Raw genomic sequence first — 27,008 nt, forward strand, 5'->3', positions numbered from 1 at the left:
CACCTGCCAGGTTCAAGCGGGACTACAGGCATGTGCTACCACATCTGGCTTTTTTTTTTTTTTTGAGACAGAGTCTCACTCAGTCACCCAGGCTGAAGTGCAGTGGCATGATCTCAGCTCACTGCAACCTCTGCCTCCTTGGTTCAAGCGATTCTCCTGCCTCAGCCTCCCGAGTAGCTGGGACTACAGGTTTGTGCCACCACGCCCAGCTAATTGTTGTACTTTTAGTAGAGACGGGGTTTCACTGTGTTAAGCCAGGATGGTCTCGATTTCCTGACCTCATGATCCGCCCGCCTCGGCCTCCCAAAGTTCTGGGATTAGCAGCGTGAGCCACCGCGCCCGGCCCTTTTGTCAGTTTTAACACATCCTTTGTTAAGCATGAATGTGTTTTATCTCTCTGGCTAACTTGTTAGGTCAGTGGGTAAGAGGGCAGGGGTAGGAACTACAGAATAATAAATTAGACCAGTTAAGGAACGTTTAGGATTACAACTTCCTGCTTCCCTTATAGTTCTCTCCACGTCTGTCAAAGTGTTGGAACGGCAGCATCCCCTATAAAGGCCCCTCTTAAAAAGTGAAGATTTTTACCCTCCCATGGGAGGCAAGGCTACCTACAGGCTGTTTTTGTTTTGCTTTATTTTCTGGAAAACCAATCACAGGCTGGGTGCGGTGGCTCACGCCTGTAATCCCAGCTCTTTGGGAGGCCAAGGCGGGTGGATCACCTGAGGTCGGGAGTTGGCCACCAGCCTGACCAAAATGGAGAAACGCCGTCTCTACTAAAAATACAAAATTAGCCGGGCGTCGTGGCGCAGGCCTGTAATCCCAGCTACTCAGGAGGCTGAGGCAGGATAATCGCTTGAACCTGGGAGGCGGAGATTGCGGTGAGCGGAGATCGCGCCATTGCGCTCCAGCCTGGACAATAAGAGCGAAACTCCATGTCCAAAAAAAAAAAAAAAAGAAAGAAAAGAAAAAAGAAAACCAATCACAACAAGGCAGATAAAGAAGGATGAGTTGTCAGATTTTGATAACTGCGGATGAGGGGCGTGGACGCACGGTTGGGAACTCGCAGCCGCTCATTGGTGGCTGGTGCGGGGGAAGTTGTTTCATTTGCCCCAGGTGTTGCCCAGTGACCTCCTGCGCGTGCGCCGCGTCTGTCCAGCTGCGCGGGAAGCTCAGGGGAGGGAAGGCCAGGTTCCATCCATTCAGTCACTCCAGACCTGGCACCCAGCCAAGCGCGCGGTTCCTTTACAGACTTTCCTGCGGGTCCACAGAAATGCAAGGATCCGCCTCTGTGCTGGAATTAGAGTCTGGGAGGGGGAATGCGCAGTGCGCCCTGAGTGGCATTTTAGTTGTCGCCTTCAGGGCTAGCTCCGAGCCTCGTGCCTCGGCCTCCCCAGCGCTTAAGGAATCTCTGGAGCGCATGTCTTGGCGAGGGGAAGTGGGGCCCCGTTGAAGCTGTCGAGGCGTCTCTGAGAGGGGTGGGCTGAGACCTGGAGAGGCCTCCGTGAGGACGCCGTTTGCTCTGGGCTCTGCCTGGCAGGGACTTTGGAACCTGGCCTGAAGTGTTCAAGAAGCGGGCGCGGGGGCAACACGCGCGCGGGGACACAGTAAGATCACAGGCTGCAAAGAAAACAGCACTAAGCGTCCTGGAGGACGGTGGAGCTTCAGGATAGTGTCCTTCCAGGTCGTGGGACCGCCCCCTCCTCCCCGCACTCCACCTTCCCGCAACTGGATCACTCGGCGGAAGCCTCAGGTGGGCCCCGGGGTCCAAGTCCGCCGCCGGGAGGGCGGGGGCGGGTCCCGAACCGCCGACTGCAGGGCGCGTCACGGCAGCCGCTCCTGATTGGCGGCCACGGCGGTCACGGGCGAGGTGCCCCGGGATTGACGCCGCCTGTGGCCAGAGCCGGAGTAACGGGACTCCCAGCTGCGCGTCGCAGTCCCGACGCGAGAAGGGCTGGAGTCGGAGTCCAGCCTAGAGCCCCCGGTGGGAGCCAGGCCGGGACGCGTGCACCATGCCCTACCTGCTCATCAGCACCCAGATCCGCATGGTGAGTACCGGCCGCCTGGCGACTTGGAGCCGGGACCAGGCCCTAGGGGGCTGCGACTGCACCTTCATGCCTCCCTCCTGGGCTGCACCCACCGGGGACTGGACAGGGAACCCGCCCAGACACGCCCCCTTGGCCGGGGAGAGGGAGTGGAGAAGCGGGCTCAGCTCGGCTTCCGGGACTCAGCGAGCTCTGGCCGGCCCGGAGCCTTTATTGCCGCGAAGGGGCCCGGGTACGTGCGTCCCGGCAACAGGGCGACCTCCGGGCGCTTCCGGCTCCTGTCCTACCTGTCGGCGGGAGAGACCCCGGGAGCCCTGGCCTCACGCGCAGCACCTAGTGCCCTGCACAGAGCCGCTCCGCAGGGGAAAAAAGGGGGAATAACTTGAGGGAAAGAGGTTTGGAAAAGATAAGGACCTGCCAAGGCGCTAAAATCCCGGTGCCAAGTCCTTGACCCATAAACAGCAACTAGCTGCACCCTTAGGCACTTCCAGGAAGGGCTATCCCTGAAGCTTTAGGGAAGGAAGAAAAGAAAGAACCCCCTGCTTGGGAAAAAAGGAAGGCGAGAAGGGGCTGTGCAGTTAGAGGTGGGAACACCATGAGTTAGAAGTCATGTTCCTTTCTCTGGGCGCAGTTTCCTTATCTGTAAAAAGGTTCTGATTGCCCCTCAGGAGTCCTCTTTTAGCTTCAGAAAGACATGACGGGCAGCAAGGTGCTCTCTGCCCTTGCTCACTGCCCAGTGCTGGGGTGATCCAGCAAAGGGTACACAACCCCCTTGGTGGGTTCACCACGCAACAGAGAGCTCTTGCAGAGCCCTGGGCAGCGGTTTGTGAAGCAGCCATCTGCTCAGCTGCCAAAATGTGGATTCCTGGGTCCCTTCCCAGACCTCCTAAAACTCTGTCTGGGGCTTGGGAACCCATACTTGGAAATGGCCCCCCGAAGTGATTCTTATTTCTTAAAAGATATGGCTTTATTGATATGTAATGTGCATACCATAAATTCTTTGATTTAAAGTGTACAATTCAGTGTTGTTGTTTCTTTAGTGTACTCAGAGTTGTGCAACCATCACCATAATCAGTTTTAGAACATTTCTAATACCCCAAAAGGAAACCCTGTACCCACTGGCAGACACTCTTGATTTCCCCCAAGCCCCTCAGCCCTAGATAACCACTAATTACCTTTCTGTGGTAATGTGATCTGAGTCTGGCTTCTTTCATTTACATAATGTTTATTTTGTTTTGTTTTTTTGAAATGGAGTCTCACTCTGTCGCCCAGGCTGGAGTGCAATGGTGCAATCATGGCTCACTGCAGCCTCAAACTCCTCCCACCTCAAGCGATCCTCCCACCTCAGCCTCAGTAGCTGGGACTATAGGCTCGTGATACTTTGCCTGGCTAAAGCTGAGCTTTAAAGCACTAGGGAGGGCCCCTACATTGCTCCTCCTGATCACCGATGGGCTCCACCCCTTCACAGCTTGTGCTCAGCCCCTAAGAATCCTCGCTACTCTCTGTAGCCTTTACCTGAAGCTTACTCAGGGCTAGCAGGCAGGGGAGGAAGGACAGGCAAGACCGTCCACCTCCTCCTGGCAGCCAGCCAAGCAGCCACTGTGGCTTACCTTGCAGGAGGTGGGCCCCACTATGGTGGGTGATGAACAGTCGGATCCAGAGCTGATGCAGCATCTGGGGGCTTCAAAGAGAAGTGTCTTGGGAAACAACTTGTAAGTAGCAGCCTCCCTCAGTATCCTCTCCCTGCCAGCCCCTAGACCTGCCTCTGCTCCCTTTATACAACATCCAAGCCCAGGGACAGGGCCCAGCATCAGAGCCCCCTGCCTGCATCCTGGGGCTCTGTTCTTCGGAGGAGTTGGTCCCATCTGTAGCCTCTCCAACATCCCCCCTCTCCCCCACGAGGCTTGCTCTGAAAGCTTTCCACATCCTTACTGGAACCGCAGAAACAGAGTCCGTTCCCTGGGTCTAGGACTCCACTAGCGGACTGTTCCTTGCCCTGCCCTCTCCTAAGCTGGACCCCATCAAGCACAGACAGGCAGAGAGAGAAAGGTTTTTGTCGTGAGGATCTGGCTGAGTCGCAAAGCTAAGCCCTAGAAGCAGGGAGCAGGGAGCCTGCGTCCTACCTCCAGGGTGGCTGCTGCCTGGGGACCTAGCCATTTCCCTTGGCATCCTTCCTAATGCCTCCACGTCTAAACTGTAACTACTGCTTCCATTCCTCCTGTCACCCCTGGAGGCAGGGAGAACCCAAGCTACACAGGCTCTCTGAAAAGAGTTGTCAGAGTGAGTGCCAGTTCAAATCGGGGAAAGAGGAGGGCTGATCCCAGCCCCTGGGTCAAGGCTCGGGGACAGAAGCCAGCCCCCTCCCTTTGCCATGAGGCACTTGCCTCTCCATGCCCAGCTTGGGGCTTGAGCCCTTTGTCTGCTTCATGGTCTTTCAGCATCAATTAAACCTGACAGAAGGACCACCAGCATTCTCCATGCTAGGGAGTGGTGCACAGAGCCAGGAGCTACTGGGGCTCAGCCTTGTTGCTTCAGAACTGCAGGACAGCCAGGGCAGTGAGGGGCCTGGAGGCTTATTTTTTTTTGAAATGGAGTCTCACTCTGTCGCCCAGGCTGGAGTGCAGTGGTGCAATCATGGCTCACTGCAGCCTCAACCTCCTCCCACCTGGAAGCCTGGGTGGGGAGCAAGCCCAGGGATGGCGGCAGCAGGGCTGTGGTCAGACTAACATGGTCTACCATCTGGGACGCTGGGGAACCTGCTTAACCCCTCTGTTTTCTCACCTATCAATGGCCACAACAGTGGCACCTTCACTAGCTTGTTGGGAAGAATAAATGAGATAGCTGTGAAGTACCTAGAAGGGGAGGAGGCAGGGGGCGTGCACTTACCCCAGCGCCCAGCAAGCAGCCAGCAAGTGTGAGTCACTACAAGAGTGGCCAGGCTGCCTGCCGCAGACACTAGCTTTGTACCAGGAGCTTGCTGTGTGCCCCTCCTCACCCCACCCATCCTGTCTCTTTGCAGTTATGAATACTACGTCGATGACCCTCCCCGCATAGTCCTGGACAAGCTGGAACGCAGGGGCTTCCGTGTGCTGAGCATGACGGGGGTGGGCCAGACGCTGGTGTGGTGTCTGCACAAGGAGTGACCTTCTCACGCTGATTTGCAGACGGGGCGCCCCTGTGGAGGGGCTGCTGTGGGCCCTGACCTCCAAGCTCCTGCCTCACCGTCTGCCTTGCTCCTCTCTTCCCAAATCATCACCGCCATGGGCCCAGCCCCAACGGGCAGTGAATGGCCTTCTCTGAAACCCTGCGTCAAGCAGTGGGAGAGGGCAGTGCCCGGTGCCCTGGTGCTCCCAGCTGCCCTCCTGCTTCGGGCCTGGGCCGAGGGCCTTGTGTAGGCCATGTTCCTCGGGCAGCTGCCCCGGGCTGGAGCTGGGCACTCCAGCGGCCCTGGCGCGTGGCTCCTGCATAGCTAGCCCAAGCCAATAAAGGGCTGTGATGAGTGGCTGCGCCTGTGCTCTGCTTGTGCACGGACTCTGGGACTCTCACCCTGCGAAGCGTTTCCCTGGGGGTCTGCCCACTTCCTGGGAGGGGCGCCAGGCCTGGGTGGAGCGCTCTGCGGCAGAGCCCAGCACCTTATACCTATGTATGGGATAGAGGTAAAATCTTAAAAAAAAAAAAAAAATTTATTGGTGACGTTGAAGAAAAGGGCTGAGGGGTGGATGGCTGGAGCTGGGGCTACGTAGGCGGCCCCTCCTGGTCTTCCTGCTGCATCCGTGCGATCAGCTGTTGCCGCTCGGCCGCCTGGCGCATGCGCATCATGACGAGGCTCTCGTAGTCCCTCTCTGACAGCACTGAGCCCTGTCGGACAGAGCAGGGACAGGGAGGGGTCAGGGACAGCAGGGCACAGCCTCACAGACTCCGAGTACGGTGCCGAGGCAGTGCTGCGTTCTAAGAGTCTCGGAGGGAGGACGGCAGAGGAAGGGAAGGAACCCGGAGCATCCTTTTGGAATCCTGGCTCGCCTGTGTCCCCCAGAACACGCCACCTTTGGCCTCCAGGCCGGCTTCTACCCAGCCAGCTCCCCCTCCCTTTCCCCAGGCCGCGTCAGCTCCGGTCCATCTGTTTCTCAGGAATCACCTGCGGGCCCTCTAAGCCAGGCCCTCGTCTCCCTTCATTTCCTCTGGGCCCTTTACCCTTCACCCCTTTCCCTCTACCCCGTGGCTTCTGCCTCTTAGGTTCCCAAGGAAGGGAAGTTGTCTGAGGAGCAGGGATGCACTTGGCTCTGCTGGGCACTGACCCTGGCACTGTCTATGCCCGGTGCCCTGTGGTCTGGCTCCTGCTGAGGATGCAGAAGGGAGCCCTACCTGAGGCAGCCCGGAATGCCCCACCCTCGAAGGGGAAAAAGGCAAGCATGAGGCCAGCGTGCCTCTAAAACTACACACCAGGGCTCCTGGAGGGCAGGGCCCATGGCTCAAAGCTTTTATGAACTTGCCAGCACAGTGCGGGAGATTAAGGAATGCTGTATTTAAATAATCAAAAGAATAATAAACAACCATCTGAATGGGCCAAGGCTGTAGGGTGGAGAAGCAGCTCTACAGCGGGGCCTAAGCTGCCAACCCACGCCCTGATAAGGTCTGCGGTGGGAATTAAACCTTTTCCTCCCTCGGTGCCGCTTAGGCTGTGTGATGATCATGTGGTCCCAACAGCGTCTCAGAGAAGTGTGAAGCCCACCTGAGTTGACACAGAAGTGAGCTAGGCCAGGGATTGCAAGATGCGGTGGCCTGCCCATAGCAGAGAGCTGTGGGGCCCTGATCCGCGGTACCCCGCATGGGGACGCTGTCACAGAACAAGGCAGGAGGAAAATGTGGTGGTCAGTGACCCGGGGAATAGGAAGGGAGCGGCTAGGGTTGAGATGCCAGGCCCTGGCCAGCAGGTTTGGAGTAAGGGGTGTAGAGAAACAGGAAGTGTTACTCAGCCTGGGTTCCCCTGTTCCTCCCGATGGCTGCACCCCTCCCCTCTCCCCGGCTGCAGCAGTCCCAGCTAGGCCGGACTGCTAAGCCTGGCCCAGAGCATGGCTGACAATTCACGGCAGCCTCCCTGGCCCAGCCTCCTGCAAGAGAAGGAGGACCCCAGAGGAAGCCCGGTAGCCAGAGGGGAAGGGCTGGAGCACAGCCAGGTAGGAGGCAACACGGCCCGGCCCTCAGCAGCCGCTCTCCTGGCAGGAGCCCTCTAGGGTAAAACAAGGGAGGACAAGGAAATAGCAGCCAGGCTGATGGCAGGCCAAGAGGAGGCCACGTCTCCCATCCCCAGGTTAATGCTGCTCTGCCAAGAAAACTTGGAGCCACCCTTGGCGGGCCCCCAGCCCAACCCTGGGCAGCAGAGCCCGCCCATCACAGGCATGGCACTGCTCCCCGTTAACACACCCTCTGCCCCCCTTCCTGTTCCCGCAGGTCCTGCTCGTGAGGGCCTGACAGCGCGGCTGAGTCACCCATACCAGCTACAGGTCTCTTCCTTCCCCAACAATCGTTCCACATGCCTGCCTTTCAATTAACTCCCACCCTCCCCGAACTCCTCCTACCCAGACACTGTGGGCAGGGAGCCAGGCGCACCTGCTGGGGGCCCAGGGTGGTGGGGCTGTGATGAGAAAGGAAGCCGCGTGGTGACACATAAAGCAGGGCTGCCCCCACACGAGTCCCCAGAGGAATCTTAAGCTCCCTATTGCCCTGGGGTGTTGGTCCCAGCTGCCCCATCCCTGCACGCGGATGCTGCAATTACCCAAGAGCACGAAACCTGGCTTCCCACCTGACTGAGTCAGCTGAGAACAAAAACACATCTCCACCGCCACAAACAGCCAGGCCACTCATCAGAGTCGGGGAGCCACCGGCAGAGAGGGCACGGCCCCACACTGCCCCAGAGACGCATAGGAGCCAGGCAAACACCAGGGCGAGTGAGCGCGGGCCATCTGCTGCCTGCCTGTGGAAGGAGCGCTCGCCAGCCTCACCCAGCCCGAGAAGGTCCACCTCTGCCTCCGCCGGAGCTGCCCTCATTCTGGCTCCAGTAAGTGCTGCTTCTTCCTCCTGGGGTTTTTTCCACTACCCTATTCAGTAACCAGGCCACTCCTGTCCCTGTGGGAAACTCTTGCTGCCAGGAACTCCCAGCTGTCTGCTCTCCTGGGCAAAAAAGTTCCTTCTTCCTGAGCCCTCCTCTCACCATCCAAGATGTGGTCAAAGGTCTGTGCTGAGTGGAAACCCTGAGGCCTCTGCTCCTAGGGGAGCCTCCCCAGCTGCTGGCACTCACTGCCCCAGCAGGGACCACATGCACCCTGGCTGCTCCTGAACACCTGTCTGCTGGCTCCCCTGGGCCCCATGGAGACCTGGCGAAAAGGCTCCTTCCGCAACGCCTCCTTCTTCAAGCAGCTGAGCCTGGGGCGGCCGCGGCGGCTCCGGCGACAGAGTAGTGTGCTTAGCCAGGCCAGCACAGCCGGTGGGGACCACGAGGAGTACAGCAACCGAGAAGTCATCCGGGAGCTACAAGGGAGGCCAGATGGCCGGCGCCTGCCACTGTGGGGGGACGAGCAGCCCCGGGCCACCCTGCTGGCCCCACCCAAGCCCCCACGCCTCTACCGAGAGAGCTCAAGCTGCCCCAACATCCTGGAGCCCCCACCTGCCTACACAGCAGCCTACTCTGCCACCCTGCCATCGGCGCTCTCTCTGTCAAGTGCCCTCCACCAGCACTCAGAGAAGGGCCTTGTGGACACTCCCTGCTTCCAGAGGACACCTACCCCAGACCTCAGTGATCCCTTCCTCTCCTTCAAAGTGGACCTGGGGATTTCACTTCTTGAGGAAGTTCTGCAGATGCTAAGGGAGCAGTTTCCTAGCGAGCCCAGCTTCTAAATGGGGTGAGGGTGGGCAAAGCCAGGGTGACTGGAAGATCCAGAGGCTGGGGATTAAGGAAAGGACAGGGACAGGACTCCAGGCCCATCGCTGGAGGGTTCAGGCAGGCAGAGCTTCTTCATCCTGGGGGAGGATTCCAGGATAGGAATCCAGGGCTCTACCTGCTCTCTGGGTCCTGAACAGTCCTTCCAGGCACCCCAGAGTGGAGGGACAGAGGCAAGCTGGAAATGTTGAGGGGGTGGCCCTTCCTGGCAGGACCCTGAAGGAAGCTGGCTATGCCGGGAAAGGGAGGCTATGCCGGGAAAGGGAGGCTGTGCCGGGAAAGGGAGGCTCTGCGCGGCACTACAGGAACCAGGTAGAGGCTGGCAGAGCCAGAAGGTGGCACGGGGTCAGATCAGGGAGTGGGAGGACACAGACTGGGCAGAAGAGATGAGTGCCCTGTGCCAGCCTCTTTGGAAGCCACTGTCAACAGAGAGAGGTCACAGGACAAGCCTGGGTAAAGGCAGTCCAACCCAGGCAGAAGAGGAAAGTGGGAAGGCCCAGGAAGAAAGGGGAGAAGGCCTGACCCTGTCGAATCTGGTGGCCACTCACTGCATGACACTGAATTGAAATTAAATAAAATTAACAATTCAGTTCCTCAGCTGCACCGTTATTCCAGATTCCACATTCCAAATGCCCGGTGGCCACACATGATTAATGGCTACCACACTGGTCAGTGCAGAATGGACGTAAACATCGCTGCACAGTTCTAATGGACAGCGCTGTCTAGACCATGGCCTGGAGCCACCAGCAAAGGGGAGGCACATACAGGGGCTGGCCACATAGGAAGAGATAGGTAGAGATAGAGTATAACTCAGGAAAAAGACCAGGCAAATCCTTAGCAGAAATGAGGACGTGGCTCAGTCTGCCAACACAGCTACCTGGAGCAATCCCTGGTGAAGGAAGGCAGCTCTAGAGAATGCCAGCCAAAGGCACGCGCACGGCTTGCAAAGGGGTACTTTGGGGAATTCCCAGAATGACTAGTGATGGGAGCCCTGGCAGATTTCCTTCCTCGAAGAGAGGAGAACTGGATCCAGGGATGGGCATTCAACAGCGAAGCGGCACAGCTGGTCTCCAGAACCATCTCCCGGGATTAGAGAGTTCTGCCGCCTGAACCCTCCGACGATGGGCCTGCCAACCAGGCCAAGCCCACTGGGTCAAAGCCACAGGCTGTGCTACGGCCCCACCCCATGGCCTCACCTGAACACAGAAACCAGAGCCCAGCAGCACTGGCTGGGCCATGTGTTGGTGGCCCCCCGGGACTCGCTAAGAGTAGCAAAGGGGAGAGGGAAGCTCTGACACACACCATTTCTACGACCTAAATCAGTGGCCTCCCTCTTTCCTCCTCTTGTGTATAGGTACCGAGCTGTGGATACAGGAGACAATGAATAAAATTCTAACACAATCTATGGAGTGTTATCTGGGGCTGTGAAATGCTGGGACTTGAAGGTGGGAATGAGGTCTCTAAAGCAGGGCCCTGAGTCAGGCCCAGGCCAGTTTGTTTCCCTCCATCCAGGATCTGGGACACACTTGCAGAAAGCTGCTTTCCAGTCACCCCAGTCAAGTGGAGGGGCAGGCAAGGGAGCAGGCTGGCGTGGGTAAAGTAATGAGAGCAGCCTCCTGCCAGCCTGCTGAGGGGCTGTGGACACACCAGACAGGCCCTAGGCCACTGCAGAGAAGGGAAGAACCAGGTTGCTAGATCTTGCCCCCAAAGCAATCTGTTCCACCAAGGTGGGGACAGGTGTGGCCAGGAGCCCCACAGCCCCACAGCCCCAGCCTTTGTATCCAGGCCAAAAGACACCAGGGCCATGGTTGCGGGTTGGGGGTTACACACAAGCTGGAAGGTCTACGCTTCACCCAGGAAGGACACCCAGACTCTGGGCAGGCACCACCCCGTGTCAGCAGGGTAGCCAGAGTTCCTTCTTTTTTTTTTTTTTTTTTTGAGATGAAGTCTTGCTCTGTTGCCCAGGCTAGAGTGCAATGGCACGATCTCGGCTCACTGCAACCTCTGCCTCCCTGGTTCAAGCGATTCTCCTGCCTCAGCCTCCTGAGTAGCTGGGATTACAGGTGCGCACCATCATGCCCAGCTGATTTTTGTGTTTGTAGAGACGGGATTTCACTATGTTGGTCAGGCTAGTCTTGAACTCCTGACCTCAGGTGATCCGCCCCCCTCGGCCTCCCAAAGTGCTGGGATTACAGGCATGAGCCACTGCGCCCAGCCTGCTAGGGTTACTTCAAGAGGAGATATTGCCTCTTGACAGTCGGTCCCTTTCTGGGGCAGACAGAGACACATCCAGAAAACTGAAGTGCTGGGAAGGAAGTGGCTGTCCTAGTCACCTGCCCCTTCTCTGCAGCACTGGGTCGTCTAAGCTCCAAATGCTTCACACACCACAACCAAGCAACCTGAGGGCCAGGAAGATCCCTTTGGTGAGAAGGAGAGTCCCAACAGGAGGCCAGATATGGAGAGAAAGCAAGGTCTAAGAATACAGTGTGGGTGGGGCCTCTCTGGCCCTCAGAGAGGAAAAGGGTTCAACGTGAAATCACAGCCCCTCTTGCCTGGGTTGGTGGACCTGCCAAGCTCACTCTAGGCCCCAAGATCTGAATTTGGAAGGAAAGAGCCTGACAGGAGCCCAGGTAGGAAGAGCTCCGAGACGTGAGCGCCCAGCCAGGCGAGGCCTGACTCCTCACCTTTGACAGTCCTGAGTGGCTACGGCCCACGGCATCCTGGGGCTGTCCCTCCAACCAGGAAATCTTCAGAGGGTTATCCACCAGGCCAACTTCATTCTGGACAGCCAGCTCCTGCCAAACACAGCATCTAGTCCTGTCCCATCCGTTGAGTCAGCTATAGAGGCTCTCTCTACCCCCACAGAGAGAACAGAACCAGCGTTCTAGCCCTCTAAGCAGAGATGCCAACCTCAGCAGCCTTCAAGTGATGGGTGTTAACGCTTTGGCCTTTCCTGCGGGAGAGGGGTTGAGGGAGCTTTCTGATGTGGGGAGGCAGTGCTGGGGCTCACAGCCCCAAGGGGTGCAGGTGGAGGGTGTGAAGGCACCAGCAGGGAGCAGAGACAAGTCTGTGCTCTCCTTTCTCCCCAGAGTACCCCCCATCCATCCCTTCACACACGGTGCCTCTATTTCCAGGAGTCAGGGGCCCCCGGGAAGAGCCTTGGCTCTAAGCTGGCCCGGAGATTCCCTAGGAGTGCGGACCACCTAACTCAGAGGGCCCACAGAATTGGGTCCCTGCCCTAGAATGACAGGGCCACGAGGGGCCCCCAAGCCTCATGCAGCACTCACCGCCGCCTTGACGGTTGCAAACTCCACCACAGCAGTGCCTGGCTTCTTACTGGAAAGCACCAGGTTGAGAACCTCACCATACTGTGGGGACAAAGGGGTCCTAATAAGCATGACTTGGCCTTCAGGATGGCCCAGGTCATGCCAGAGACAAGCCTGGGCTACCTTGAGGCCCATGGGGCATTTTCAGTTGGGAGATAATTTCTTGCCCCACCTACTTATCTTAGTGAAGTGAGATCAGAGATAGGAAAGAAAGAAATTTTTTTCCAGGAACACAGAGCAGCAAAGGAATGATGAGCAAAGCCCTGGTGACTTAGACTGACATATTTCATTGCATAGCGTCCTTGCTAGTTGAACGTGGTGAAAAGGACGGGGCTTTTGTGCCAGATACGCACCTCGTCCCTCCCAACCCACTCAACCAAGCTCTTTGCTTCTAAGTGTAAGGGTTAGACCGAGGTAGCAAAGGACAGCGGGCTGGAAGGGGGCACAAGGCCACACAAGTGAAAGGAAGGCTGTAGCCTGGGGAGAAGTCTCTAAGACGTCCCATGGTCTATGAGACAGAAAAAAAAAAGCAGGTAGATATGTTAAGGGAAGTTCAGGCATTGAGAGCAGGGACCTAGGGTGTGGACTGAGACGTGGACTGAGATGATAGGAAAGAGTGGACGTCAACAGGGCCGACCTTCTGCAAAAGCCGTAGGAGGACGTCTTTGGAGTAGCCACCTTTTGACTCATCCTCCTTCTTGCACTTCCATTTTAGCTGAAAAGAGAGCCTCATGAAACACTGATTCTTGGCTGAACAGTACCTCACCCCACGACTGAGCTTGACAGTCTGAGCAGACATCCTCCCACCCTCCAAGTCTCCAAGGCTCCTGCCATCTGGGGAGTGCCACCAGAAACATTTTCCCCTTGGGAACTTGAAGGCAGGATGGCCTGCTCACCCCAGGGACGCTTCCCGCCCAGAAGACCCTCTCCTGAGAAGGCTTCTAGGGAATCCTCTGCCCTGTGATCAGGGCTAAAAGCAGCCTTTCGTGGCAAGCTCTGATCTCCGGGCGGCTGGAGCATGGAGGGAGGTGGTAATGGTGCTGGCTCCACGCAGATCCAGCGGCCCCACCAGAAACCCTCGAGCCACAGGAAGCATCTATTCCTGCTGAGGGGAGGCGGTGTGAGTGTGAGGTGGCCCACAGATCCTGCCCAGGCTCACCTTTAGTTTGGGGGTTCCTTGGCCTTCAGTATTTTCTGCCTTTCCTAGAAATATTGGGAAAAGAAGAAAAGTAGAATATGAGGGAGTCAGAGATTCTCCCAAAGGAAATGCAGCCCAGAGCCAGAAGGGTCTGGAAAGGGTCACTCCTGACCAAGGGCAATACCTGCCCAGCTCTGATGAGGGCCTGGTGGGGAAAGCAGATGCCCATCCCCAGAGAAGCTGCCACCCCAGGGGTGGTCTACCCAGCTGCCTCCTGAAGGCCACCTGTCAGCACTGTCTGAATGGAGAGCTAGGAACACCTTCTAGGGACAGGAGGCAGAGAGACAGACCATGAGGTTCTACGGACACAAAGTGTCCAGGGCCCCTCCCCGTGGTGATCTGTCCCAAAACAAAGCCATCTCTGCTTGGGACAAAGCCAAATGTGGCCAGGAGATCTCAGGCAGAGTAAAAAGCAAATAGGCCCCAGAGAACTAGGAGGAAGACAGGATAAGTGGCATGTGTCAGAGTAAGGTACCATAGGGTGACCCCAGGGTTCCAGCAGGTAGAAGCCTCCACAGCAGCTCCACCGAACAGCCAGTGTGGCCGCTCTGAGCAATCTGGAGCTGCCTTGGAGGGGAGATAGGCGGGGTGATGGACCTGCACCTCTCAACCTCTGGTCACGCTCCTGGCGTATCTGCTCCCGGATCAGCCTCTGCTGTTCCTCCAGCTGCCGGGAACCCTCTTCTCTCAGGCGTTCGATCTGCAGAGCAGGGGGTGGGGGGTGACAATTCTGTGCAGGTCCAATTCCAGGCTGGCTCACCTTGTAAAAAGTCCTTGGGAGCTTCCACCTGCAAGCTAGGGCTCAGCAACCTGTGGGTGGGACAAATCACCCAGCTCCCACTGAAGGTGCAAAGAGCAGGCCCTCTCCAGCCACGGCGACCACCAGGTCCATCCTCCCCCACCTCCTCCTCCTGCAGGTGGCCTTCTGGCCAGTGTGCCTGAGTGCTCACCTCTTGCTCTAGTGTCCTGGTACTCCGGCTCTCCTCTTCCTCCTCACTCTCCTGGGCCTGGGCCTGCCGCTCCCGGGCCTCCAGGTCTAGACACAAGGGTTGAATGACCAGACTGCTGGTCTGTTCAGTTTCCATGTGGCCTCGGCCCACCCCAGCTCTGGCTGCCTCCCCAAAGTCTCAATCACGACGAGACCATACAGTAACTCTGCCCCCTCCCTCCATGCCCACGCCCCCGAGTCAATTTCCATTGAGAAAAATCACAGCACAGAGGTATGGGGTCTAGCAGAGTGGCCAGGGGTCTGGAAGAGTTAAAAACAGCTCACACTGACCAAGCTGGTTCTCTCTAGTGAACAGGGTGTGGGAGGTGCTTATGTCAGCAGCCCAGGGCCATGTGTCAGGGGTGCCAATGGGCGGAGCTGCTGGGCTCGACTCCTGTGGTTTGGCACCACAGCTTGACTTGCTTGGCTTTGATTCTTTTCACACACTGAGCTCAAGTTCTCACTGTCTCCTTTACCTCCCACCTCAACTCACATTTACCAAGCCTCACTGTGGACCTGGCTACAGGGATGGGCAGAGTGTTAGGGCATCACCCCGGGTCCCGGATTGTGTGAGGGCATTACCTTCCAAGAGAAACCTGCTTGCAACCATGTGCCAGGCCAGCTGCCGTGAGAAACCCTTCTCTTAGTCCAGAGAAGTCTGTGCACTTTACTCACTTAAGACTCTCCTTTTCTCTCTCTTTTTTTTTTTTTTTTTTGAGATGGGGTCTCCTGGCACTTGCTTTTCTTTTAATAGAGAAATAGATATTGGGATGCTATATGCACATATTAAAATATATGGATGTTGAAGAGCAAGAGGAAAAGGAGAAACTTGAGTAAAGAATGCTTGGACTGGGCCAGGCGCGGTGGCTCACGCCTGTAATCCCAGCACTTTGGGAGGCCAAGAGGGGTGGATCACCTGAGGTCAGGAGTTCGAGACCAGCCTGGCCAATGTGGCAAAACTCTGTCTCTACTAAAAATACAAAAATTAGCCAGGTGTGGTGGTGCGCAACTTAGTCCCAGCTACTCGGGAGGCTGAGGCAGGAGAATCGCTTGAACACAGGAGGCAGAGGTTGAAGTGAGCCGAGATCGTGCCACTGCACTCCAGCCTAGGTGACACGGTGAGACCCTGTCTCAAAAAACCATGTTCTTAAAAAAGGTTTAGTACCCACACTTCCTTGTATAGTTATGATAATTAAAGGGACAATAAGGCATTTGTCACAATGCTTAGCTAATATTAAACCTTATTATTGTTATTATTCCTAAGAGTGTCTTTAGGAACCAACCTCTAAGAACAGCGTTTTGCCCAGAGCCTGAGCCAAAAGGCTTTGAGACGAGTTGCTGGAAGTGAAGCTTCAGGTGAGGGAGATGAATGAAAATGGCCACAGGAAACCACAGGCCACCGAGCACTATGATGGCACCTACCAAGCTTCACTTTCTTCCTTTTCTCATCAAGTTTCTGGGTCCTCTCTGCTGCTTGCTTCTTGGCTTTCCTGACCTTGTCATATGCAGCCTGGCAGGAGAAAGGGGCACAGGGCAGAGGGTCAGTGAGAGAGTAAAGACAGAGCCCCGGCAATCTGCCTGGCTCCTAGCCCACGAGCCATCAGAGTGGCAGCCTGGTGACTGGGTCTCCTGGGCTTAGACAGCAAGGACTGTGCCACATGGCAAAGGGCAGAGGACCGAGGTTGAGAGGCAGCAGTGGTCTCTAACCATGGGGGATGATTCCGATGAAGGAGGCTGTGCTTACCCTGGCTGCAGCATCGGTCAGCACCTCCAAGGCCTGAGAAAGCTGGTGGAAGAGTTCAGCTAAACATAAGGATCAAAAAGACAGAAGAAAAATAAAGTTAAGACTTTGTAATGGTGTGCTCCCTCAAAAAAAAAAAAAATCTTCAAAGAAGTCACAGGATGGCAGACAAGCCGACATCAGCAGATGACAGACCGACAAGGAGGGGTGAGCATATCAGCAACTGACCAGACACCCTCACAGGAGGGAAGCCCTGGGACCCATTGCCTGGAGCCAGGCAATGTGTGCTTACACCCCACAGCACTCACATGCAGAGCTTACATCAGGAAACACAATGCCCGGGTGAGTGGGTCTCTTTCTCCCCACGCCCTGAGAAGAGTCTCACCTGCTCTGGGATTATCTGGATTTTTGTCTGGGTGGCAGGAGAGGGCCTTCTGCCTATAAGCCTTCTTTACCTGGAAGAGTCAGACAGAAGACATGGCTATTCACTCTCATCCCAGGGACAAACAGGAAAACCTTGCTCAATGGGTAAGGGGAATCCCATGCACACCTAAAAGAGAAGCTGCTGGCGCCCACTTCCTAGCCACCAGGGAGACTGGCAATGGAGGAGGCCAAGGCCATGGAGGGAGCGAGCCACTGTCGCCCAGCACAGGAGCTGGGCCCGCTTCCTGCTAAGTGCTCAATCTCACCACTGCAGATGTCCAGGGGCTGCTGCAACAGGCAGGAGCACAGTACCCCACTTTCTCTACAGCCACTCGAAGACAGGTACTCTACACATTCTTGGTGGGCATATAAACTGGGGCAACCTATCTGGAAGAAAATTCAGCCATCAAAATTTAAAATATTCTTTCCCTTTGACCCAAGTCCTAGGAATCTGGACTTGTAGAAGTATGGCAAAAATAAATATACAAGGGTGCTCTCTACAACATTGCTGATACTAGCCAGCCAAGATCCCCATCAACGGGAGACTCATTTAAAAGATTATGATTGGCCGGCGCGGTGGCTCACGCCTGTAATCCCAGCACTTTGGGAGGCTGAGGTGGACAGATCACCTGAGGTCAGGAGTTTCAGACCAGCCTAACTAACATAGTGAAACTCCATCTCTACTAAATATACAAAAATTAGCTAGGCATAGTGGCGGGCAGCTGTAATCCCAGCTACTTGGGAGGCTGAGGCAGGAGAATCGCTTGAACCGAGGAGGCGGAGGTTGCAGTGAGCCGAAATCGCACCACTACACTCCGGCCTGGCGACAGAGCAAGACTCTGTCTCAAATAAAATAAAATAAAATAAAATAAAATAAAATAAAATAAAATAAAATAAAATAAAAAATAAAAGATTATGATTGAGGCCGGGCATGGTGGCTCACGTCTGTAATCACAGCACTTTGGGAGGCTGAGGCGGGTGGATCACTTGAGGTCAGGAGTGGGAGACCAGCCTGGCCAACATGGCGAAACCCCATCTCTACTAAAAATACAAAAATTAGCTGGGTGTGATGACATGTACGCCTGTAATCCCCCTACTTGGGAGGCTGAGGCATGAGAATCGCTTGATTCATGCGGGAGGCAGAGGTTGCAGTGAACCAAGATTGTGCCACTACACTCCAGCCTGTGCGACAAGAGCGAGATTCTATCTCAGAAAAAAAAAAAAAAAAGATTATGATTGGCCAGACATGGTGTAGTCCTGTAATCCTGGCATGTAATCCTGTAATCCTCATGCCTGTAATCCTGGCACTTTGGGAGGCTGAGGTGGGCAGATCACTTGAGGTCAGGAGTTCGAGACCAGCCTCGCCAACAAAGCAAAACCCTGTCTCTATTAAAAATACAAAAATTAGCCGGGCATGGTGGCGTGCACCTGTAGACCCAGCTACTTGGGAGGCTGAGGCAGGAGAATCACTTGAGCCCCAGAGGCGGAGGTTGCAGTGAGCCGAGGTCATGCCATTGTACTCTAGCCTGAGTGACAGAGGGAGACCTTGTCTCAAAAAAATAATAAAAAATAAATTTCAAAAAGTTTGTTCAGGAATTTGCTACGCTTATTAAAAATTTTTTTTAAATAAAATATTATCATAGACAGAGGTATCCATGTTCTGACATAGATCTTATTATAAACTTTTGAGTTTAGTCCGGGTGCGGTGGCTCAAGCCTGTAATCCCAGCACTTTGGGAGGCCGAGACAGGTGGATCACGAGGTCAGGAGATCGAGACCATCCCGGCTAACACGGTGAAACCCCGTCTACTCTACTAAACCTCTACTAAAAATACAAAAAAATTAGCCAGGCATGGTGGCAGGCGCCTGTAGTCCCAGCTACTCGAGAGGCTGAGGCAGGAGAATCGCTTGAACCTGGGAGGCAGAGGTTGCAGTGAGCCGAGATCACACCATTGCACTGCAGCCTGGGAGACAGAACAAGACTCTGTCTCAAAAAAAAAAAATTTTTTTTGTCAGGTGTGGTGGTGCATGCCTGTAGTCCCAGCTACTCAGGCGGTTGAGGCGAGAGGATCGCTTGAGCCTAGGAGTTCCAGCCAAGCCTGGGCAACATGGCAAGACCTCATCTCTACAAAAATTTTTTAAACATGAGCCAGGTGTGGTAGCATGTGCCTTTGTCCCCCTACTCAGGAGGCTGAGGTGGGAGGATCACTGGAGCCCAGGAGGTTGAAGCTGTAGTGAGCATGTTCACACCACTGCACTTCACCCTAGGTGACAGAGTGAGACCTTGTCTCAAAAATAAAAATAAAAAAATTTTAAATTAAATTAAAATAAAATAAAAAATTAGCCAGGCATAGTGGTGCGTGCCTGCAGTACCAGCTACTAAGGAGGTTGAGGAGGGAGGATCACCTCAGCCAAGGATTTTGAGGCTGCCGTGAGCTATGATGATGCCACTGCACTCCAGCCTGGGTGACAGAGCAAGACTCTCTCTTAAATAAATACAAAGAAAGAAACCCCAATATTTCTTACATAAGTAAAAATAAACACAGCTACCAAGATTCTCTTTCGTGTGCTACCTAATAGCTGTTGTAAGTGAAGACAGTGTACACAACCCCAGAATCCGTCCTCTGCCTCCAAGGCCTTTGCTTTCTCCCTTCTGCTTGGTGTGTGTTACCTGCTGCGCAAACCTCCTGGAGGAAGAGCTAAGCAGATTGGATTTCTAAGCTTCCAAGATGGACGCAAGAAATGCTTCTACACCCAAGTGTGCTAAATAAGGACTTTCAGAGGTAAGCAGCCAGCATCCACAAGGTGAGCACCTGCTGGGCAACTCCTCCATCCATGAGGCAGCCACCGGGCCCAGGACCTCTGGGGGTGTGCTGCCACCTGCTGGGCCACAGCCAGGGCACCTGCCATGGCAGCCCAAGCTGTTTGGTTCTCCTGACTGCCTTGGAGGCAGCAGGAACCACCCAGGACAGGCGCTGGGCAGAGAGGGTGTAGACGTGCCACCTGCCTTCCCAATCGCCCACCAAAGCACATCTGCCCTGCCTGCTCACCTCCCACCCTAACCCTCCCTGCCTAGCTGTTTTCACTACAAAAAAGAACAACATTAAGGGAAAGGAGGTGCTAGCTTAAGACAGTGTCATCTTTGCAATATCATCTTTACTTTTTAGGTACCTTATCATTCGTCTTTTCTTTCTTTTGCTCTCTTTGCCTGCTTTATTGTGCCTCCAGCCTCATTCCTTTACTGAACATATTTTATATTTCAGGGCCCTTGTTTGCTTTTTTTCAATAAGTAAAACAATACCAAAAACATTATAAAGATGTTCTTTCTCAATCTCCCCAGCCCTCTGACATCAAGGTTCATTAACACATATAAAAGCACCTACACACACTGACAGGAGTTGGGTGTTTGTTGGGTGTTTGTTCCTGGCCTCTGGGCCCCTCCTCTCTGATCCTATCTCCACCCTCTCTCTGGGATGGGTGAGAGGAAGGGAGGGGGAGGCGGTCCATGTCCCAGTATCTATGGCATCACCTGCAACACTACCTTCAAGATGAACTTCCTCAGGACTAGGACTAGTAGGCTTGCCCCAGGGATGTAGGGGGGTTTTGTGGAAGATGTTTTCTTTTGTATCATGGGGCTCTTTTAAAGTGGTTTAGGCTGGGCATGGTGGCTCACACCTCTAATCCCATCGCTGTGGGAGGCCGAGGTGGGCGGATCACTTGAGGTCTGGAGTTTGAGACCAGCCTGGCCAACATGGTGAAACTTGTATCTACTAAAAATATAAAAATTAGCCGGGTGTGGTGGCGCATGCTTGTAATCCCAGCTATGGGGGAAGCTGAGGCAGAAGAATCACTTGATTCCAGGGGGCAGAGGCTTCAGTGAGCTGAGATCGTGTCACTGTACTCCAGCCTGGGTGACAGAGTAAGGCTCTGTCTCAAAAAAATAAAATAAAATAGTTTGTATGTTCCTTGTTATAAATCTGAGAGGGGGAGTAGAAGTGAGTGTGAAGAAGAAGGAGCAGGCTGGGTATGGTGGCTCACGCCTGTAATCCCAGCATTTTGGGAGGCCGAGGCGGGCGAATCACTTGAGGTCAGGAATTCGAGACCAGCCTGGCCAACGTGGTAAAACCCCATCTCTACCAAAAATACAAAAATTAGCTGGGCGTGGTGGCACACGCCTGTAGTCCCAGCTACTAGGGAGGCTGAGGCAGGAACCTGGGAGGCGGAGGTTGCAGTGAGCCGAGATTGCACCACTGCACTCCAGCCTGGGCGACAAAAATAAAATTCTGTCTCAAAAAAAAAAAAAAAGAAGAAGGAGCAGTAAGAAAGCAAGACAGAAGGGGTGTCCAGCAGTGGCATCTCCTTCATTTTCTTTCCTTTTTTTGAGAGAATGCTTTCTGAATTTTATTCTAAGGGAATGATAAATATACTTTGTGTTTCATAATTTATTTTGAATGTTCTATATTGGAATTTTGGTTTTTCACTGTAATAGGAAAATAAAATTATTCAAGCTGAAAAATCCACTCATATTGTCAAATATGCTTTACATATATTAACTTATTTAATTCTTAAAGCCCTATGAGGTAGAAATTATTATCCTCCTCATTTTACAAATGAGGAAACTGTGACATAAGGGTTAATTATGATACCCAAAATCCATTCAATGAAAGCCATACAAACATTACTTTAGGCAAAAACTATTCTACTCCAGCCAATTACCACAGAAAAAACAGTGGCCACCACCCCACCCGTGCCATCAAAGGCCAGGTAGAGAGCATAGACTTCCATTCTTGCTACCCTAAACCTCTGCCAGAGTGGTGTCAGATAAAGCCAAACAGGGAGGCTAGGACTTTCATCCCCAACAGATGGAAATACAAAAATATAAAAATATCTCTGGGCTAGGCGTGTTGGCTTACACCTGTAATCCCAGCACTCTGGGAGGCTGAGGCGGGCAGATCACCTGAGGTCAGGGGTTGGAGACCAGCTTGGCCAACATGGTAAAACCCCGTCGCTACTAAAAATACAAAAATTAGCTGGGCATGGTGGTGGGAGCCTGTAATCCCAGCTATTCAGGAGGCTGAGGCAGGACAATCGCTTGAACCCAGGAGGCGGAGCTTGCAGTGAGCCGAGATCATGCCATTGCACTCCAGCCTGGGAGGGAAGAGTGAAAGTCCATAACAACAACAACAACAACAAACAACAACAACAACAACAACAACATCTCTGAAAGAAAAGGGATATCCCCGAAAAAGCTTCCGATCTCAGTATCGTTTATCATTAAATAATCCTACCTTATAAACAGCTGAAAGGGTTATAGCTGATATTTACTTTCTATAATAAGCTTGTATTACTTTTCAAGTGATACAAGAAAAAAACTGGTAAGAAACAAAAACAAAATTGTTTAGCTTCTTTCCACAATTCTAAGCTAGGAGGCAGCATGGTTCACTAAAAGAGGGCAAGTTCTGGAGTCTGGCAGATGTATTTTCAAATTCGGAATCTTCCACATACTGAAAGCATGACCTTGGGCAGATTACTGAAGCTCACACAGCCTTAGGGACTTCAACATCAAAGTGAGAAGAATAAACCCTACACACAGGGCTGCTGGAAGGATTAAAGAAAATGATCCGTGTAAGCACCTGACAAAAACTAGGTGCTTCCTACAAGTTCCCAAACCTTTCTCTCCTCTACTTCTGGAAGAGGGTAAACTGTGACACCAGGCCAGCAGGATGCCAATTGGACAGGAATTCAGGAATGGACCCTGGTCCACAGTAGATGCAGGTTGACTCCATTTGAATTCTCTAGGTGGACAGGGCTGGATTTGAGTCTGCTGTGGGGTAGATCTAAAATTCAATCCTGGGTTCACTCCCAGGGTCTCTGAAATACTCTTATTCAAGGGGTAGAAGGGATGGGTAGGTAGCCTGAGATCTTCCAGAGTGGCCTTGAATCAAAACCCAGCTGGCCTAAGAATGTTGGTCAAGTATGTCTGTCTTGATTAACTAGTTATTACTATATTTAACTGTTAAATCTGCCCTGGGCAGGGCCCATCCCTTGGTTTTAGCCTGGAAGACCAGTTTTGACTTTGAACCGGTTGGCCTAGAATTTGGTGCTTTGTACTACAAACTAGATTCCCAGCTTTGTCCAGCCCTCCTGGAGTTGACTGCTGCCTGAAGAATTTCTCACCATGTAAACACAACTCTCCTAAAGCAGGCCTTTGAAAAACCTTCCGGTCTCAATATTGTTTATTATTAAATAATCCTACCTTATGAACAGCTCAAAAGGCTAGATTCAGGGTAAAAATGTACAACAATTATTTTTTATAACTATCATAAAGTTGGGAAGGAGAGGAACTTTCAGAAGAACAAGAAATAGAAGGGCCATCCTCTATAATCTTACTCCTTATGATATAGGATAGACAGGACTGCTGAAACCCAGGTATCCCAGGTTGGAAGCTCCTCCAGAAACTGACTCTGGCCCAGGTCCAGTGGCTCATGCCTGTAATCCCAGCATTTTGGGAAGGTGAGGCGGGAGGATCGCTTGAGCCCAGGAGTTTGAGACCACCCTGGGCAACAGAGCAAGACCCCATCTCTAAAAAGAGAAAGAAAGAAACTGCGTCTGCAGGTGCTGGGATCACTGAGGCAGAGCTGAAGCAGCCACAGCAAGGTGCGGCTTTTCACTTGCAGCTTTTCTTCTTTACCTATAGGTTTCCCCTAAATCCCCTGGTCTCTCTAGCACTTAGAAACACTTGCATTTCTGAGACTTCACAAAGGATCCAGGTGACAGTTCAAATGTTTCCAACCCAAAGTTCCCCATCCAGATCATGGCTTTTCAGAGGAGAAGCTCTTTCTAAGGCCCAGCCTCAGAAGGACGAAGATCTCAGATAAATGTAAGCTCCATGAGTACTTCGAACTGCAATTTGCAGAAACTTGGTCTTTCTCCTGATGGCTTTCTAAAAACCTCACTGTCTACCACCCTTTTTCCATCCTAGACTGGTTGAGTTTAATCTGTTTTTGATGTCTCAGGATCATCATCCAGAACATAAACTACTGAATAGTATGACACATTCTATGGAGAGTGGCATCAGGCTTTTCATTTGCTTCCCTGGGTGGCGAGGATTTTAAATTCTACTCTTTTAATAGTTTTCCTATTACTTCCTTAGTTGGCCTCTACTAGACTGCCAGATGCCAGCCCTTCCCTAGAAGTGCTGCTCATCTGCTGCTTCTTTTCTGGTATGGTCTAGAGAAACAGATAAGCTGGTTATAACTGTACCTTAAATGAGAGCATAAGGGTATAGGAAGGTATGGGGGTTCCCCTTACAAATAAAGTGGATGTACTTAGGAGGCAGGGAGTTCTGCTTCTCCCCAGGGTCCAGAACAGTGAACAGCACCTGGCATTCAGCAGGCACACAATAAATATCTGTTGCATGAATTGGCAAACATTCATTTGTTCTCAACCAAAACACAATCGGAAACCTCAACTATGTCAATTACTTCAGACCCACTGAGGAGCAGAAGGAAGTAGGTGCCATCCAGACCCTAGGAGATCTGACCACTATTTCACAATTTCTCCTCCTCCCTGCTAACACCTCCTCTTAAAAAACCAAGTCTGGGAAAGGGAAGGAATTACTAAAGCAGACTGCCAGGATAACCACAGTGGGAACTAAATGTTACCCCCTCATTGCCCACATCAGACAATGAATAATAAATTGGCAGCCACCCAGCCCTTCCCCGGAAGCTCTATAACCGGTTCTACCACTTTCAGCAATCTGAACCCAGAGCAGGGGAGGAGGGCTGGAAGCTGGGTCTCTAGCCACCTCCACTGGGTTTTGCCGCAAGCACACAGCAGGGCCTCTGACATCCACCTGCCTCCAGTTTCACCTCTTGATGGGGGAAGGAACTCCTGACTCACCCAAAAAAGCTAAGTGCTAAGGGATCCAATAAATACAAAATAGCCATCATTAACTTAAAAGAAAGGTGCCCTACAAAGAAGGGATCATTATGTTTTAAAAGGTTGCTGTCCTTTCTTATAATAAAGCTTGGAGCCAGGTAAGTAAGTGGTACAAGTAAAGAGGCCGAGGCTGATAGGTTAGACTTAGATAAGGAGGACACAGAGGGAGGCAGCTCTATGTGACAACAAGCACTGAATGGACAAAGCATCCCGGGTAAATCAGCTGGAAACCCACTGCCAGGCCCAGTTCCAGTCACAGGCACAGTGAGTGATAACAGCTGGGGCAGCCACGTCTCCCCAAGCCCGGAGAGGCAGATGCCTCCCCATCCCCTCACTAGCAGGAACCCCAGAGGTATATGACTGCCTGATGTCACACGCAGGAAGCAAACCACAGAGCTCTGGGCACCTGCCTAAAAGTCCCCTCTGGCCAGGCATGGTGGCTGATGGCTGTAATCCTAACACTTTGGTAGGCCAAAGCAAGAGGATCGCCTGAAGCCAGGAGTTCAAGACCAGCATGGGCAACAAAGCGAACCCCACCTCTACAAAAAATTTAAAAATGGGCCAGGCACGGTGGCTCACGCCTGTAATCCCAGCACTTTGGGAGGCCGAGGTGGGTGGATCACGAGGTCAGGAGATCGAGACCATCCTGGCTAACACGGTGAAACCCCGTCTCTACTAAAAATACAAGAAATTAGCCGGGCATGGTGGTGGGTGCCTGTAGTCCCAGCTACTCGGGAGGCTGAGGCAGGAGAATGGCATGAACCCGGGAGGCGGAGCTTGCAGTGAGCCGAGATCACGCCACTGCACTCCAGCCTGGGCCACAGAGCAAGACTCCGTCTCAAAAAAAAAAAAAAAAATTTTTTTTTTAATGAGCCAGGCATGGTGGCATGCACCTGTAGTACCAGCTACTTGGGTGGGGCTGGGAAGGATTATTTGAGTCCACGAGTTTGAGGCTGCATGCCACTGCATGCCAGCCTGGGCAACAGAGTGACATCCATCTCTTTAAATAAACATAAATAAATAAAAATAAAAGAGAAGTTCCCTGTGCCTGAAAGATTGATCCTTTCATTCCTTACAGCCTGTGACCCCTATTGGGACAGCACTACAGAGAAGTCCCCAAATGCCTGGGCACTGTACAACCTATGGGCTGCTCCCAAAGCTTGGCACAAGCAGAGAGCTGGCCAACCCCAGACAGCCCCCTCAGCTCAATGCTCCCAAAACATGGGCCTGCTGGTGGTACCAAGATAATACCAGAGAACCTGGGCCTCACACTGACATCCCTCTCAGGCTGATAACCATGGCCCATGGTTCAGTCTCAGAACAGGGGCCTGTGCCACCTAGAACAGCTGGGACCACACAGGGAGCCTGGCCTGCTTCTCCCCAAATGATGGCCCTTGTACCCCCTTTGGGCTCTGGTTCCTCAGCCAATCCTGAGGCCACTCTTTAGCTCCTCCCATCCCCCCGGCTCTCATCTCCAGGTCCCCCTTCCTTCACTCCCCCACAGTACTCCCTCCTATCCTGCTCTCCTCGGTCCACTTCCCCAAACCAGCCCACTTGAAACCCAGTCTACAGCCCTCTTTCTCCTCCTCAGATACCACCCTGCTCTCTGGCCCACCTCCTCCCTTTTAACCTTATCCTAATCACCGCTATATTAGGCTCAGACCCCAAAAGCCTTTCCTACCTTCTCTCAGCTTGTAGATTCTCATGTCCAGATCTGCCAGAAACGTCTCCCCACTGCCTGCTGTCACTCTTAACTCCTAGAGGCCTGGGTCTCTAGCCCCAGAACCACTTCCTCTGCCCAGTCTCTGCCCTTTCCCAGGGGGTAGAACTCCTTCCCTCTGGGCCCTGGTACTTCCTACATCTCATTCATTTCTGTCTTCCCTTAATGCATTGTTTCCTTTATAAACAAATTTGTATTAGTAAAAATAAATTAGTTGATTTCGGAAGTCTGAGGCAGGAGAATGGCGTGAACCCGGGAGGCGCAGCTTGCAGTGAGCCGAGATTGCGCCACTGCACTCCAGCCTGGGCAACAGAGACAGACTGTCTCAAAAAAAAAAAAAAAAAAAAAAGAAAGAAAAGAAAAGAAAAGAGTTGATTTAGTGAAAATAACTAAATAACAATACTTACGAACAGCAAAAATAGGGAAAGCGCTATGCAAATGGAAAATATTTTGAATGCCACTAACTTCAATGAAATGGAAACTGTGCTATGGTAGTCTTAACACAAATCTTAACACAGTTCCTTAAGCTGTTCAGAGCAGCTTACTACCTGCTGGGTTTACCCAAGTCCGAGGCAGGTAAAATCTCTATCTGTGTTACAGATGGGGCTGCGAGACTCTCTGGGGCCCACAGACCCATCTCCTATTGCTCTAATTGGTCCTGAAGTGTGGGTCACGGAAAAAGTTCTCAAAGAGGAG

General features: G+C 53.1%; 3 protein-coding genes across 3 annotated transcripts in view; 2 read left to right on the plus strand and 1 right to left on the minus strand.

Moving 5' to 3' along the window:
• The first annotated feature begins 1,130 nt into the window (after positions 1-1,130).
• Positions 1,131-5,556, plus strand: GCHFR (GTP cyclohydrolase I feedback regulator). The gene is made up of 3 exons (XM_004055997.4): positions 1,131-2,045; positions 3,660-3,754; positions 5,062-5,556. Exons 1-3 carry the CDS (start codon positions 2,010-2,012, stop codon positions 5,183-5,185), a joined length of 255 nt encoding a protein of 84 aa, XP_004056045.1. The 5' UTR covers positions 1,131-2,009; the 3' UTR covers positions 5,186-5,556.
• DNAJC17 (DnaJ heat shock protein family (Hsp40) member C17) overlaps positions 2,991-27,008 on the minus strand; it is a 41,240-nt gene continuing 17,222 nt past the window's right edge. Inside the window, exons 2-11 of the mRNA XM_055363396.2 lie at positions 16,615-16,684; positions 16,233-16,291; positions 15,911-15,998; positions 14,451-14,536; positions 14,104-14,200; positions 13,462-13,505; positions 12,940-13,017; positions 12,264-12,344; positions 11,661-11,771; positions 2,991-5,900 (exon numbers count right to left, since the gene is read on the minus strand). Of these exons, the coding sequence (XP_055219371.1) occupies positions 5,778-5,900; positions 11,661-11,771; positions 12,264-12,344; positions 12,940-13,017; positions 13,462-13,505; positions 14,104-14,200; positions 14,451-14,536; positions 15,911-15,998; positions 16,233-16,291; positions 16,615-16,684 (837 nt within the window). The 3' untranslated portion in view covers positions 2,991-5,777. The remainder of the gene's footprint in view (positions 5,901-11,660; positions 11,772-12,263; positions 12,345-12,939; positions 13,018-13,461; positions 13,506-14,103; positions 14,201-14,450; positions 14,537-15,910; positions 15,999-16,232; positions 16,292-16,614; positions 16,685-27,008) is intronic.
• On the plus strand, positions 5,899-10,369 carry C16H15orf62 (chromosome 16 C15orf62 homolog). The gene has a single exon (XM_004055996.5). It carries the CDS (start codon positions 8,406-8,408, stop codon positions 8,931-8,933), a length of 528 nt encoding a protein of 175 aa, XP_004056044.1. The 5' UTR covers positions 5,899-8,405; the 3' UTR covers positions 8,934-10,369.

This window comes from Gorilla gorilla, chromosome 16 (assembly GCF_029281585.2).
Source record: "Gorilla gorilla gorilla isolate KB3781 chromosome 16, NHGRI_mGorGor1-v2.1_pri, whole genome shotgun sequence".
Classification (NCBI taxonomy): domain Eukaryota; kingdom Metazoa; phylum Chordata; class Mammalia; order Primates; family Hominidae; genus Gorilla; species Gorilla gorilla.

Excerpts from the sequence above, each read along its gene's own strand:
- C16H15orf62 (XM_004055996.5), top strand. The coding sequence starts at position 8,406 with ATGGAGACCTGGCGAAAAGGCTCCTTCCGCAACGCCTCCTTCTTCAAG.
- GCHFR (XM_004055997.4), top strand. The coding sequence starts at position 2,010 with ATGCCCTACCTGCTCATCAGCACCCAGATCCGCATG. Across the intron at positions 2,046-3,659 it reads TCAGCACCCAGATCCGCATG|GAGGTGGGCCCCACTATGGT; the intron begins GTGAGTACCGGC and ends CTTACCTTGCAG. Across the intron at positions 3,755-5,061 it reads AGTGTCTTGGGAAACAACTT|TTATGAATACTACGTCGATG; the intron begins GTAAGTAGCAGC and ends GTCTCTTTGCAG.